The 14,285-nt window shown below is 48.5% G+C and overlaps 1 protein-coding gene across 2 annotated transcripts in view; it reads left to right on the top strand.

Annotated features, from left to right (window-relative positions):
* The window catches only part of SARS2 (seryl-tRNA synthetase 2, mitochondrial), a 55,164-nt gene extending 43,835 nt beyond the window's left edge, over positions 1-11,329 (top strand). For both annotated transcript variants that reach the window (XM_063937937.1, XM_063937936.1), the window contains 5 exons: positions 5,414-5,526; positions 6,936-7,029; positions 7,205-7,297; positions 8,242-8,307; positions 11,025-11,329. In XM_063937937.1, the coding sequence (XP_063794007.1) occupies positions 5,414-5,526; positions 6,936-7,029; positions 7,205-7,297; positions 8,242-8,307; positions 11,025-11,153 (495 nt within the window). In that variant the 3' untranslated portion in view covers positions 11,154-11,329. The remainder of the gene's footprint in view (positions 1-5,413; positions 5,527-6,935; positions 7,030-7,204; positions 7,298-8,241; positions 8,308-11,024) is intronic.
* The last annotated feature ends 2,956 nt before the right edge of the window (positions 11,330-14,285 follow it).

The raw sequence follows: 14,285 nt of genomic DNA, 5'->3' as shown, positions 1-14,285 counted from the left end.
TACGGAGTCCCCAGCATCCACTAGGACGTTAGAGAAAGTAAGAATTTACTCACCGATAATTCTATTTCTCGTAGTCCGTAGTGGATGCTGGGCGCCCATCCCAAGTGCGGATTGTCTGCAATACTTGTATATAGTTATTGCCTAACTAAAGGGTTATTGTTGAGCCATCTGTTGAGAGGCTCAGTTGTTATTCATACTGTTAACTGGGTAAAATATCACGAGTTATACGGTGTGATTGGTGTGGCTGGTATGAGTCTTACCCGGGATTCAAAATCCTTCCTTATTGTGTCAGCTCTTCCGGGCACAGTGTCCTAACTGAGGTCTGGAGGAGGGGCATAGAGGGAGGAGCCAGTGCACACCAGGTAGTACCAAATCTTTCTTTTAGTGTGCCCAGTCTCCTGCGGAGCCGTCTATTCCCCGTGGTCCTTACGGAGTCCCCAGCATCCACTACGGACTACGAGAAATAGAATTATCGGTGAGTAAATTCTTATTTTTCTCTCCATTTTAAGCACCAGATTACTTCAGCCAGTATTAAAAAAAAGCGGGAAGACCGCACGCCATTGAAGGGGCGGGGCCTTCACTATGAGCAGATCCAGCAGCTCATCAGCGCCATTTTTCCTCTGCAGTGGACACAGACGCTAACTGACAGGGACGCACAGCTCCTCTGGAGAGACCCCAGATTACCTCAACGGTACCGGGGGGGGGGTTGAGCGATTATTAGTGTACTAAGTCTCCAAATAACTCTGTGTCTCCCTGAAGGGCTCTTTGTGGGTTCATTGTGCTTAACCTTTTCCTGTGTGTGTGTGTGCTGTCACATTTACATTATGTCAGGCAAAGAGTGTGTTTCTTGTACAGCGGAGTGTTCCTCTTCACCAGAGGGCTCACTACTGGGTACTCAGGGCAGTGCACCTTCCCAAAATAGCGGGGCTGAACCGGAGTGGGTTAATACCATTAAGGGAATGATTGCTAATATTTCTACAAAACTACCCTGCAATGAGAAAGAGACGCAATACTTAAGACAGACTGTGGAAGAGTTTATGAATAGAGACTCACTCCCCAAACCAGCGTCTCAATCCCCTCCCATTTGTCCGCAAAAGCGATCTCTGGCCCATATCCTGCAGTCTGACTCTGATGTTGATGGGGCAGACATGGAGGAGGGTGAGGTGGATTTGGAGGTGGGGGGGGGGGCATGCTACTCTGTCACAGGGAATAGAGGCGCTTATAGAAGCTATCAGAGATGTTCTGCAAATTCCTGATAAGGTATCAGAGGAGTGTGAGGAATCTTATTTTAATGTAAAAAAGAAGTCTTCAGTCACTTTTCCTGCGTCAAAGGATTGAATACCCTGTTTGAAGAACCGTGGATTAATCCTGATAAGAAGTTTCAGATCCCTAAAAGGTGGCTCTCATCTTTTCCTTTTCCTCTGGAGGATAGGTAAAAATGGGAAAATCCGCCGATAGTGGACACATCAGTCTCTAGGCTGTCATGTTAAATAGTATTGCCTGTTCCTGGTGCAGCCTCCCTGAAAGACACGGCTGATCGTAAAATTGAGACTACACTCAAATCATTGTACACAGCTGCTGGGGTGGCCCAGAGATCCACTATTGCATGTGCGTGGATCACAAAAGCCATTGCTAAATGGTCAGGAAACCTAATTGAAGGGTTAGATTCCTTGTCTAGGGGGATGTTGTTTTACTCCTGCAGCATATACAGGACTCTGCGAACTTTATGGTGGAAGTCATAAAAGAGTTTGGTTTGCTTAATCCACGCACCACCGCTATGGCAGTGTCAGCACGCAGGGGCTTGTGGCTACGCCAGTGGACTGCTGATGCGGACTCCAGGAAAGGCGTGAAAGGCCTACCATTCACAGGAGAGGACTTGTTTGGAGACGAACTAGATAAATGGATCGCCAAAGCTACTGCGGGTAAGTCTACGTATCTTCCTTCCGCAACTCCCCCAGCCAGGAAAGATTATTCAGCTTCAAATTTACAGTTCTTTCGGACAGCCAAGTTTAAGGGAAAATCCAGAGGTGCTTCTACGGCCTCCAGAGGCGCAAACCAGCAACTGCAGGTGCTCAGGAACAGAGCTCAGGCTCTGCTTCTTCAAAGCCCGACTAAAATTCTTCATCTGGTTAAGTTGGTGCCGGGATCGCTGGGTCATAGATCTTATTTCCCAGGGTTACAGACTGGGGTTCCAAGAGCTCCCACCTCACAGATTCTTCAAATCAGGCTTACCAGCTTCACAAGAGGCAAGTATAACTTTACAGCAAGCCATCCAAAAACTGGTACAGACTCAGGTCATTGTTCCTGTTCCACCTCATCTGCACAACAAGGGGTACTATTCCAACTTGTTTGTAGTACCGAAACCGTACGGTTCGGTATGACCAATTCTGATCCTCAAGTCCTTGAACCCGTTCTTAAGAGTTTTCAAGTTCAAGATGGAGTCTCTGAGAACGGTGATCTCAGGTCTGGAGGAAGGGGAATTCCTAGTGTCTCTGGATATCAAGGATGTGTACCTTCACATTCCGATCTGGCCGCCTTATCAGGCTTATCTACGGTTTGCCCTGCAGGACTGTCACTACCAGTTCCAGGCCCTGCCATTTGATCTCTCCACGGTGCCGAGGGTGTTCACCAAAGTGATGGCAGAGATGATGTTTATACTCCGCAAGCAGGAAGTGAACATAATTCCGTACCTGGACGATCTTCTGATAAAGGCGCTGGCCAGGGGGAGGTTGCTGGACAGCATTGCTCTCTCAACCAAACTTCTCCAGGATCACGAGTGGATTCTGAACCTTCCGAAATCTCACCTAGAGCCAACATGGAGGCTCCCATTCCTGGGATTGATACTGGACACGGAGTCGCAGAAAGTGTTCCTTCCGTTGAAAAAGGCATTGGTAATCCAGTCAGTGGTTCGGAATGTCCTGAGGCCAACCCAGATATCGGTGCATCTATGCATTTGCCTTCTGGGGAAAATGGTGGCCTCTTACAAGGCGCTTCAATACGGAAGGTTTCACGCAAGACCCTTCCAGCTCGATCTGTTGGACAAATGGTCCGGATCGCTTCTTCACATGTCGCCAAAAGCCAGGATCTCCCTTCTGTGGTGGCTACAGATTTCTCATCTCGTCGGAGGTTCGAAATTCAGGACTGGATCCTGTTAACCACGGACGCAAGCCTCAGAGGTTGGGGAGCAGTCACCCAGGGGGTGCAGTTTCAAGGAAGATGGTCAAGTCAGGAAGTCATCCTTCCAATCAACATTCTGGAACGGTTCCATATACAACGCCCTTCTGCAGGCCTCTTATCTTCTTCACGAGCGGGCTATTCAGGTCCAGTCGGATAATGTGACGGCAGTGACGTACATAAACCGACAGGGCAGAACGAAAAGCAGAGGAGCAATGTCAGAGGTGTCAAGAATTCTCCTCTGGGCAGAAAAAAACGCTGTGGCGTTGTCAGCGGTCTTCATTCCGGGAGTAGACAACTGGGAAGCAGACCTCCTCAGCAGACATGACCTGCACCCGGGGGAGTGGGGCCTTCACCCGGAAGTGTTCAGGTGCTTCACGCGTCGGTGGGTATATCCACAAATTGACATGATGGCCTCTCGTCTCAACAAGAAGCTCAAGCGGTATTGTTCCAGGTCGAGAGACCCACAGGCAGTGGCGGTAGACGCTCTAATGACTCCATGGGTCTATCAGATGGTGTATGTGTTTCCTTCACTTCCTCTGATCCCAAGAATTCTCAAAAGAATAGAAAGGGAAAAGGTTCAAGCAATACTCATTGCTCCGGACTGGCCAAGAAGGGCATGGTACGCGGACCTTCTGGAAATGCTCCTCAAAGATCCGTGGACTTTACCTCTTCGTAAGGATCTTCTGCAACAGGGCCTGATTTTCTATCAGGACTTACAGCGGCTACGTTTGACGGCATGGAAGTTGAACAGCTAATTCTAGCCAGAAGAGGGATCCCAAGTTATTCCGACTATGATCCAAGCCAGGAAGGGGGTAACATCTAAAGATTACCACTGTATTTGGAAGAAATACGTCTCTTGGTGTGAGAGCAGAACTTATTCTGTGGTGGAATTTCACCTGGAACGTTTCCTATTTTTTTTCTACAGGCAGGTGTGGATGTGGGCCTATGTCTGGGCTCCATAAAAGTCCAGATTTCGGCCTTTTCCATTTTCTTTCAGAAGCAGTTGGTTTCTCTCCCTGAGGTCCAGACGTTTTTGAAATGGGTTCTGCGCATCCAACCTCCCTTTGTGCCTCTCACGGCACCTTGGGATCTCAATTTGGTGCTGCAGTTCCTCCAATCGGACTGGTTTGAACCATTACAGGAGGTGGACGTAAAATATCTTACGTGGAAGACTGTCACACTGTTGGCCTTGGCTTCAGCAAGACGTGTATCGGAACTGGGGGCTCTGTCTCACAAGAGCCCCTATTTAATTTTCAATGAGGACAGAGCTGAACTCAGAACTCGTCAGCAATTTCTTCCGAAAGTGGTGTCTGCGTTTCACATCAACCAACCTATTGTGGTTCCGGTTATCACAGACACGTCCGCTACTTCAAAGTCTTTGGATGTTGTGAGGGAATTGAAGGTATACATAAAGAGGACAGCTCGTCACAGTAAATCTCACTCTCTGTTCGTTCTCTATGATCCCAATAAAATTGGCTGTCCTGCTTCACTATCCAGCATGCTTATTCCACGGCAGGTTTGCCGGTTCCAAAATCTGTACAGGCCCACTCTACTAGGTCGGTGGGTTCTTCCTTGGCTGCTGCCCGGGGTGTCTCGGCTTTACAGCTCTGCCGAGCGGCTACTTGGTCTGGTTCGAACACGTTTGCTAAGTTCTACAAGTTCGATACTTTGACCTCTGAGGACCTTCAGTTTGGTCAGTCAGTTCTGCAGGAACCTCAGCACTCTCCCATCCGGTTTGGGAGCTTTGGTACATCCCCATGGTACTAAATGGAACCCCAGTATCCTCTAGGACGTAAGAGAAAATAGGATTTTTATTGCCTACCGGTAAATCCTTTTCTCGTAGTCCGTAGAGGATACTGGGCGCCCGCCCAGTGCTTCATTCTTCCTGCACTGTTACTTGGTTAAGTATTGTTCGTTAAGCTGTTGCTGTTCCTGTTTTTAAAGTTGGGTTAGCTTAGCTTTCCTCTGTTTTGTGTGTGCTGGTTCGGAATCTCACCACTATCTTTGTCTATCCTTCTCTCAAAGTATGTCTCCTCGGGCACAGTTTCCTAGACTGAGTCTGGTGGGAGGCGCATAGAGGGAGGAGCCAGCCCACACTATCAAATTCTTAAAGTGCCCATGGCTCCTAGTGGACCCGTCTATACCCCATGGTACTAAATGGAACGCCAGTATCCTCTGCTGACTACGAGAAAAGGATTTACCGGTAGTTTAATTAAAATCCTATTTTCCTCTTCAGGTTGAGATGTTCGGGGTCACCGCTAACGAGAGTGGGAAGGAAAGCCAGGAGTTATTGGAGGAATTCCTGCAAATCCAGAAAGAGCTTTTCTCCGATCTCGGCTTACACTTCAAGTGAGTAATGTGCGTATTTATCATCTTGTCATAGTATAGTGCAGGGGTGACTGTCAATCTAAAACCCGATGCCTTATCTTCTGTCCCAGCAACTGTCTGATGAATCGATTAGTTTTGTCTTTGTGTAGTTTAGGCTGTAGTTATGAAATAATTTTTCAAAGCCCATCAAGGGCTGGAATTAAATGTGCATTAGTAATACACACAAATATGCCTGATTTTGCTTGTATCGCTATTGCCCTTTTAGATCTAGCGTTCAAATTCAAAAACATCTTTAGTAAGTGTACCCTTGGGGGGTAATTCAGACCTGATGGCACGCTAGCTTTTTTCGCTGCGATCAGGTCAGAACTGCGCATGCGTATGCACCGCAATGCGCAGGCGCGTTGCTCGGGTACAAAGCGGATCATTGCTTTGAGATGGGTTTTACGAAGAATCCATTCGTACAGTCGATCGCAAGAAGATTGATAGGAAGAGGGCGTTTGTGGGTGGCAACTGACCATTTTCTGGGAGTGGCTGGAAAAACGCAGGCGTGTCCAAGCGTTTGCAGGGCGGGTGTCTGACGTCAATTCCGGTCCTGGACAGGCTGAAGTGATCTCAAAGAGTAGGTATGATTCCGCACCAGTCTGACGGTTCAAAAGAAGTAGTAAGGTACCAGGATAGACTACAATATACAGGAATAATTCCTATTATTTATGCCTGGTGGTGCACCCAGAGTCAGAGGGAAGCTCAAAGAAAAACAATTTTTCTTCAGGCTGAAGTGATCGCAGCGGCTGAGTAAGTCCTGGGCTACTCAGAGACTGCAAAAGATCTTTTTGTACCGCTCGGCTGCACATGCGTTCGCACACTTGCACAGCTAAAATACACTCCCCTGTAGGCGGCGACTATCTGATCGCAGCGCTGCAAAAAACTGCTAGCGAGCAATCAGGTCTGTATTAGGCCCTTGGTCTCTCTACAGCTGTCTCTGTCTGAATGATTGGGACTGGGTATGTATTAGCCTATGGGTCTATTTACTAAGTCTTGGATGGAAGCAAAGTGGACTGAGATAAAGTACCAGCCAATCAGCTCCTGTCATTTTTTAAACACAGCCTGTGACATGACAGTTAGGAGCTGATTGGCTGGTACTTTATCTCCGTCCACTGTACCCCCATCCAAGGCTTAGTAAATGGACCCCTATGTCCTGAATACTCTTCCATTGCACTGTGACTATAGGTATCTGCCCAGGGATTACAGGGATCCTCTTTGTAGCACTTCGGGTCAGTGGACGGAATAGGTCTGTCTTTATAACTCTGTATTACTGTGTGTACCTGTCTTCGCACTGTATACGTCCTCTCCATACAAGAATACTTCCTAGAACTGTATCTGACACTTTGCAGGTATTTGCTGTCCTGACGCTCTTTATGTCTTTGTGCCAGGGTTTTGGAGATGCCGTCTCAGGAACTCGGACTGCCGGCCTACAGGAAGTATGACATAGAGGCCTGGATGTCAGGACGAGGGAAATATGGAGAGGTACATGTTAGAGTGTGAGCTCTAACCTCAAGGCTCTGTGTGTGTATGTGATATTTTAATGTGATAGAGTGTGTGTAGTAACGGGGGAGAGCAAGCAGGGGGCGCTGAATCACAGCTTTAGTTATGTTACATACAAGCGATGTCTACATGCTAAGGTTATGTTCTTCTCCCGGAGATTTCCAGCGCTTCCAACTGCACCGACTACCAGAGCCGTAGACTGAACATCATGTACCAGAGACCTGGAGGGGAGCTGCGTCATGCCCACACGGTGTGTATACTCTTACACTAATCTAGCATGCGTGTGTAATTATACATAAATACTAAGTTGGCATGTGCTTCCTTTATATTTTATTTTTTATTACATTTTTGTGTAGTTTTTCTTTTAGAGACCATATTATCTGGGCAAATAGTAGAGCCAGACACAGCCTGATCTCTAATACACTTCCCATCTGTCTATTTCATTGGCAGGGCTTGAGAAATCCCCCCCACCCGGGCAACCAAACCCCATGGCCACACAACTAAGGGGGTACCTCCAGGAAAACCAGCCCACTGCAGCCATATTGCTGTGCAGCTATCCCCTTCCCTCCGTGGCAAACACCCCTCACCTAATTACTGAGCCGCTAATCTCCCAGGCCAATAACCTCCACGGCCACACAACCATGGAAGGACCCCCAGGCAAACTACTCCTCTACAGCCACCCCCTGGGCAAATAAATCCCCCATCCCACTGTGGCCACATCACTACCCCCTCCAAAGCCACAATCCCCGGCCACGCATAGATGCTCTTACCAGAGAGCTCTATGCAGCTGGAGTTTGGAGAAAGCAGACAGTGCAAGCCGCGACCACGCCCCCGTTCGCGCTGCACCCCCACACACACACACACACGCACACACACACCTCCCCCGTTCATCCTGCTCCACCCTCGCAACGCTCCATCTCCTCCCTGGGAACAGAGCGGGCCCCGCCCGCGATCACATTTCTGCGTGCCAAATTCCCCCCTTCCCCCGCCCGGGCGCATGCGCAGGACGGGCGCTGCGCCTGCATCTCTTTCTCAATAATTCCGGTTGGATCACACACTGCTATCCAACCTGAATTAGGTCCAATGTTCATATAATTTCCATGGTGTATACTGTATGCAGGGCAGATTAGTCACTCACTTGTTACTAGATGATGCGATTCAGGTGTTTATACTAAATATTCTTTATACTTGTAGGTTAATGGTACAGCGTGTGCTGTCCCGCGACTCATCATTGCAATTCTGGAGTCCAACCAACTAAAGGTGAATGTTATAGCAGGATTTTTTACCTGCCTTTGCAGTTTGTTTCCTTGTGCCTGTCCACACCCTATTGCATGTGTTTTTCTCACCTGTTTCTTGCTATACTGCCTGCCTGAGTTCTCCTCATCCCTACCCTTGCTTAACCGCCTGAGCTTTCCTCATCCTCCACCTTACTTTACCGCCTGAGCTCTCCTCATCCTCCTCCTTACTTTACCGCCTGAGCTCTCCTCATCCTCCTCCTTACTTTACCACCTAAGCTCTCCTCATCCCCCACCTTGCTTTACCGCCTGATCTCTCCTCATCCCCCACCTTGCTTTACCGCCAGAGCTCTCCTCATCCCCCTACTTGATTTACCACCTGAGCTCTCCTCATCCCCTTACTTGATTTACCACCTGAGCTCTCCTCATCCCCCTACTTGCTTTACCGCCTGAGCTCTCCTCATCCCCCTCCTTGCTTTACCGCCTGAGCTCTCCTCATCCCCCTACTTGATTTACTACCTGAGCTCTCCTCATCCGCCACCTTGCTTTACCGCCTGAGCTCTCCTCATCCCCCTACTTGATTTACCACCTGAGCTCTCCTCATCCCCTACTTGATTTACCACCTGAGCTCTCCTCATCCCCCTAATTGATTTACCACCTGAGCTCTCCTCATTCCCCTACTTGCTTTACTGCCTGAGCTCTCCTCAACCACTCCATGCTTTACCCCCAAGCTTACCCCGTCCTGCTTACCACCAGCACTACCTGCTCTGCTCCTTAATCCCTGAGCTCTCCTCATCCCTCTACTTGTTTTGCCTAACCACCTGAGCTCTCATTATCCCCTCCTTGCTTTATCACCTGAGCTTCCCCCCTCCTGCTTACTCCTTGAGCTCTCCTTATCCCTCTCCTTGCTTTGCTTTACCACCTGAGCTCTCCTCATCCCTCTCCTTGCTTTGCTTTACCACCTGAGTTCTCCTCATCCCCATTCTTGCTTTATCGCCTGAGCTGTCCTCATCCCCATTCTTGCTTTACCGCCTGAGCTCTCCTCATCCCTCTCCATTACTGACTGAGCTTTCTTAATTTCCCTTCTTGCTTTACCGCCTGAGCTCTCCTCATCCCTCTCCTTGCTTTACCGCCTGAGCTCTCCTCATCCCCCTCCTTGCTTTACCACCTGAGCTGTACCCATCCTCTCCTTGCTTTACTTTCTGAGCTCACCGCATGTCTTTCCTTGCTTTACCACCTGAGCTCTCCTCATCCCCCTCCTTTTCAGTAATGCCTGAGCTCTCATCATCCCCCTCCTTTACCGCCTGAGCTCTCCTCATCCCTCTCCTTGCTTTACCGCCTGAGCTCTCCTCATCCCTCTCCTTGCTTTACCGCCTGAGCTCTCCTCATCCCCCTCCTTGCTTTACCACCTGAGCTCTACCCATCCTCTCCTTGCTTTACTTTCTGAGCTCACCGCATGTCTTTCCTTGCTTTACCGCCTGAGCTCTCCTCATCCCCCTCCTTTTCTGTAACGCCTGAGCTCTCCTCATCCCCCTCCTTGCTTTACTGCCTGAGCTATCCTCATCCCCCTCCTTGCTTTACTGCCTGAGCTATCCTCATCCCCCTCCTTGCTGTGCCGCTTGAGCTCTCCTCACCCCCCTCCTTGCTGTACCGCTTGAGTTCTCCTCATCCCTTGCCTTCCTTTACCGCCTGAGCACTCCCACATTCTCCTGTTTCCAGCCTGAGCTTTTCCCACTGCCCCCTTGGTATACTGCTGAAGCTCTCCCTGCTCCCCCTTGCTTACCAGACATTAGTGGAATGAAAAGGGTTGCAGCAACATGACTGGGAATAAGGCTCATAGAGCTGAAACGTGTTCGTCCACAGCAAAACACCACTGGACCATCACCTTATTAGCGTGCTCCATAGACACCACTACCGACACTCTTCCAACTCTCCTCTAGTCAGGCACAAGCGGTATTCCTTCTTCTGAGGATTCCCCAGCACCCCTGCACGCAGGCACTGTCGCCGACAGATGTCCAGTGACACACTACAACATACAGCTCCCAGCACCGCCGGCTGCAACATCAATTACCAGATCACCTGTCCCTGCAGAAGGGAATGTCAGGACTGAGGAAGCAGCCGGATTGCTTACAGGTGGGGCAGATGTACTAAGACGTAGAGAGAGAAAGTACCAACCAATCAGCTCCTAACTGACATTTTCAAACACAGCCTGTAACATGACAGGAGCTGATTGGCTAGTACTTTATCTCTCTCCACTTTATCACTATACAAGGCTTAGTCCATCTCACCACCACTACAATACACATCCCATTGTCTTTACCAGTCATTCAGCATATCATCAGTCATAAGAAACTTTACTAAGCTTACTACTCCTCTAAAGGGAGTAGGAACTTCGTTTTCTGAATACACTGGAGGATGCCGCCCCCCCATACAGAAAACATCCTCCACTTTTCACTACGTTGACCATTTTTAGCTATTTTACGGTGACCACCAACCCAGGATCTCTGGAACAAAGTCACCACTCTGCATATACGAATCAAGAACTTCTCTATGATCATGTATTAAGATCAGACCCCAAGTGGAACCTCCTACACCCATTGTCTAATAATCATAGGCAGGTGGGACTATCAGATCCAACTAGGGCAAGATAGCCAAGTTCTTCCTTACCACTTGAGCGCTCAACAGGCAAACCTTCCTTGTCCTTCTCTAATCCATCTAATTCACGTTTGTATCGTCATTTAGGATGGCAGAGTACGTATTCCTAAGGTGTTGCAGCCTTTCATGAACACTGACATCATAGAAAAGCCATCTTACACTCCACAGAAATACATTGGGCCCAATCAGAGGAAGTATGAAAGAAAGAAAACATGACCTGTGTGATGGACGGAGCACGGACAATGTATCAGGAGGAAGCGTGGATAGAGGTGGAATCCTAATCCTGGATAATAGAGACGGTGGTGGAATCCATGATGATCAGTGCACAGCTGCTGGATAAGGCTGGCCCCAGATGTAGATCATATTTTGTAAATAAACTTCTTAATGGCAAATTTATGGCTTTACAATGCGTGTCATTTCTAAATGTAAATTATATACGGGATACATATTTATTTATTAACAGTTTCTTATATAGCGCAGCAAATTCCGTTGCGCTTTACAATTGGACACAATGATAAAACAAAAACTGGGTAATAAACAAACAGTCAGAGGTAGGAAGGCCCTGCTCGCAAGCTTACAATCTATAGGGAAATAGGCATTGATACACAAGGAAAGGTACTATCTATTGCATATTTGTCCACCAGGTTGCAAAGGTTCTAGGTGGGTTGCATGATATCACATCACAGCAATGATGAACCCTGGTCAGAAAGAAGGGAAAGTGAAGAAAGCGAAGCGAAAATATGTGGAGAATATGTGCGGACTATACAGTGGGAATATAATCGGATAGGAAAGCTTCTGAAGGTTTAGTGAGCGCTTCTGGAGGGTGTAGTACGGCTGACCGCCGGTCAGCTTACCGACGCCGGGATCCCGGCGGGGAGGGGCGAGTGCAGCAAGCCCCTTGCGGGCTCGCTGCGCTCGCCACGCTGCGGGCTCGGCGCGGGTTCTATTCCCACTCTATGGGTGTCGTGGACACCCACGAGTGGAAATAGTCCCTGTTGGTCGGCATGCCGACCATCGGGACAGTGACCCGTCGGGCTGGTGGAGGAGGTCATGTGACTGTCGGTTAGCTGACCGGCGGTCACATGAATACCAGCCCTTCTGGAATGTGATAAGCTGCCTGAAGAGGTGAGTTTTCAGGGAACGTTTGAAGGTTTGGAGACTAGGGAAGAGTCTTATTGTGCGTGGTAGGGCATTCCACATAGTGGGTGCAGCCCGAAGGAAGTCCTGCAATCGTGCATGGGAGCAAGTAATGAGTGTGGATGAGAGACGTAGACCTTGTAAAGAGCGGAGAGGTCGGGTTGGGAACTATTTTGAGATGAGCGAAGAGATGTATGTTGGTGTAGTTTGGTTAATGGCCTTATGTGTGAGTAAAAGTATTTTATATTGAATACAGTAGAATACAGGTAACCAATGGAGGGACTGACAGAGTGGATCTGCAGACGAACGTCTAGCAAGGAAGATTTGCCTCGCAGCTGCATTCAGAATGGATTGTAGTGGTGAGAGCCTCTTTTTGGTAAGATCAGTAAGAAGACTATTGCAATAATCAATGCGGGAGATGATGAGTACATGGATTAGAGTTTTTGCAGTGTCTTGTGTAAGGTATGGTCGTATTTTGGATATGTTTTTTAGATGCATGTAACATGATCTTGAGACAGATTGAATGTGGGGCGCACCAATAAGCTCTTACCAACTTACACATTCCTTCTTTGCCTAGATGAGTCAGCCCATGTGCCGCTTCCGCTAGACTTGGAAGGTATGCTCTGGGTGCCACTGGCTTACCCTGTCCAGAGTCCTGAGGACTCCTGGCCATATCCTTTTGACCTCCAAACTGCCTTTTCTTGTGGTGAACACAAATTTTGCATTTCATATAATTTCTGTGTGTTTACAGTATTAAATACCATCAGTTGTGTGCTGTCTGTCTGTATGGGGGTACTGGCTGCTGATTTAGCAGCTTCGTCTGCTCGGCTGTTACCAAGTGATACCGGGTCTTGGCTATACGTGTGAGCTTTACACTTGATAACTGCCACTCTGTCAGGTTCCTGTATCGCTGTTAGAAGTCTTTTGATGTGGGCTGCATGTGCTACGGGTGTGCCAGATGCCGTCATGAAATTTCTGAGGCGCCATAGGGCCCCGAAATCATGGACTACTCCGAAGGCGTACCTAGAGTCCGTGTAGATATTGGCTGACTTGCCTTTAGCCAATTCACATGCTCTGGTTAGGGCAACCAGTTCAGCAACTTGTGCTGAATGTGGTGGGCCTAGGGGTTCCGCTTCTATGGTACCTTGGTCATCTACGACTGCGTATCCAGTACACAAGTCTCCCGAGTCCGTCTGTCTGTGACAACTGCCGTCAGTGTAGAAAGTAAAATCTACATCTTCCAGTGGGTTGTCACTGATGTCAGGCCTTGCCGTGAAATTTTAGGTCAAATATTCCATACAATCATGTGTGTCATTTTCCTTACTAAATCCTCCTTCACCATCACTCTCATCCTCCACCCTTTGTGCCTGTCCAGGCACACCTGGGAGATATGTTGCAGGATTTAATGCACTGCATCTCCTTATGGTGATGTTTACGGGGGCCATCAACGCCAATTCCCATCTTGTAAACCGCGCTGATGAGACGTGTCTGGTTTGGGCAGAATTCAGTAAAGCTGACACTGCATGTGGTGTATGAATTGTGAGGTTGTGTCCTAGCACTACATCTTCGCTTTTACTTACTAGCAATGCTATTGCTGCAACACTTCGCAAGCATGTGGGGAGGGATCGCGCTACCGTGTCTAGCTGAGCGCTATAGTAGGCTACCGGCCTGCTGGCATCACCATGCTTCTGGGTTAAGACACCTGCCGCGCACCCAGCACTCTCTGTTCCGTACAGCTCAAAGGGTTTTCCATAATCTGGCATGCCTAATGCTGGTGCCTGCGTTAGGCACTGTTTGAGTCTTTCAAATGCCATCTCAGACTCGTCTGTGTGCGAAATCCGATCAGGTTTGTTTGAGGAGACCATCTCCTGTAAAGGCAAGGCCAGTATGGAAAACCTGGGATCCAGTTACGGCAATACCCACACATTCCTAAAAACGTTCTAATCTGTTGCTGGGTTTGTGGCAGAGTCATGTCATGAATTGCTTGAATTCTATCAGCGCTGAGGTGTCTCAGTCCTTGTGTCAGACAGTGTCCCCAAATACTTCACCCTGGTCTGGCATAATTGTAACTTGTCTTTGGAAACCTTGTGTCCGGTGTCTGAAAGATGAAACAGGAGTTGTTTCGTATCTCTCAGGGACGATTCAAGCGAATCTGAACACAGCAGTAGGTCATCTACGTACTGTATTAATATTGATCCGCTCTCAGGTTGA

This window comes from Pseudophryne corroboree, chromosome 8 (assembly GCF_028390025.1).
Source record: "Pseudophryne corroboree isolate aPseCor3 chromosome 8, aPseCor3.hap2, whole genome shotgun sequence".
Classification (NCBI taxonomy): Eukaryota; Metazoa; Chordata; class Amphibia; order Anura; family Myobatrachidae; genus Pseudophryne; species Pseudophryne corroboree.
Note: the sequence above shows the minus strand (reverse complement) of the source record. Positions and strands in the feature narration are given on the sequence as shown.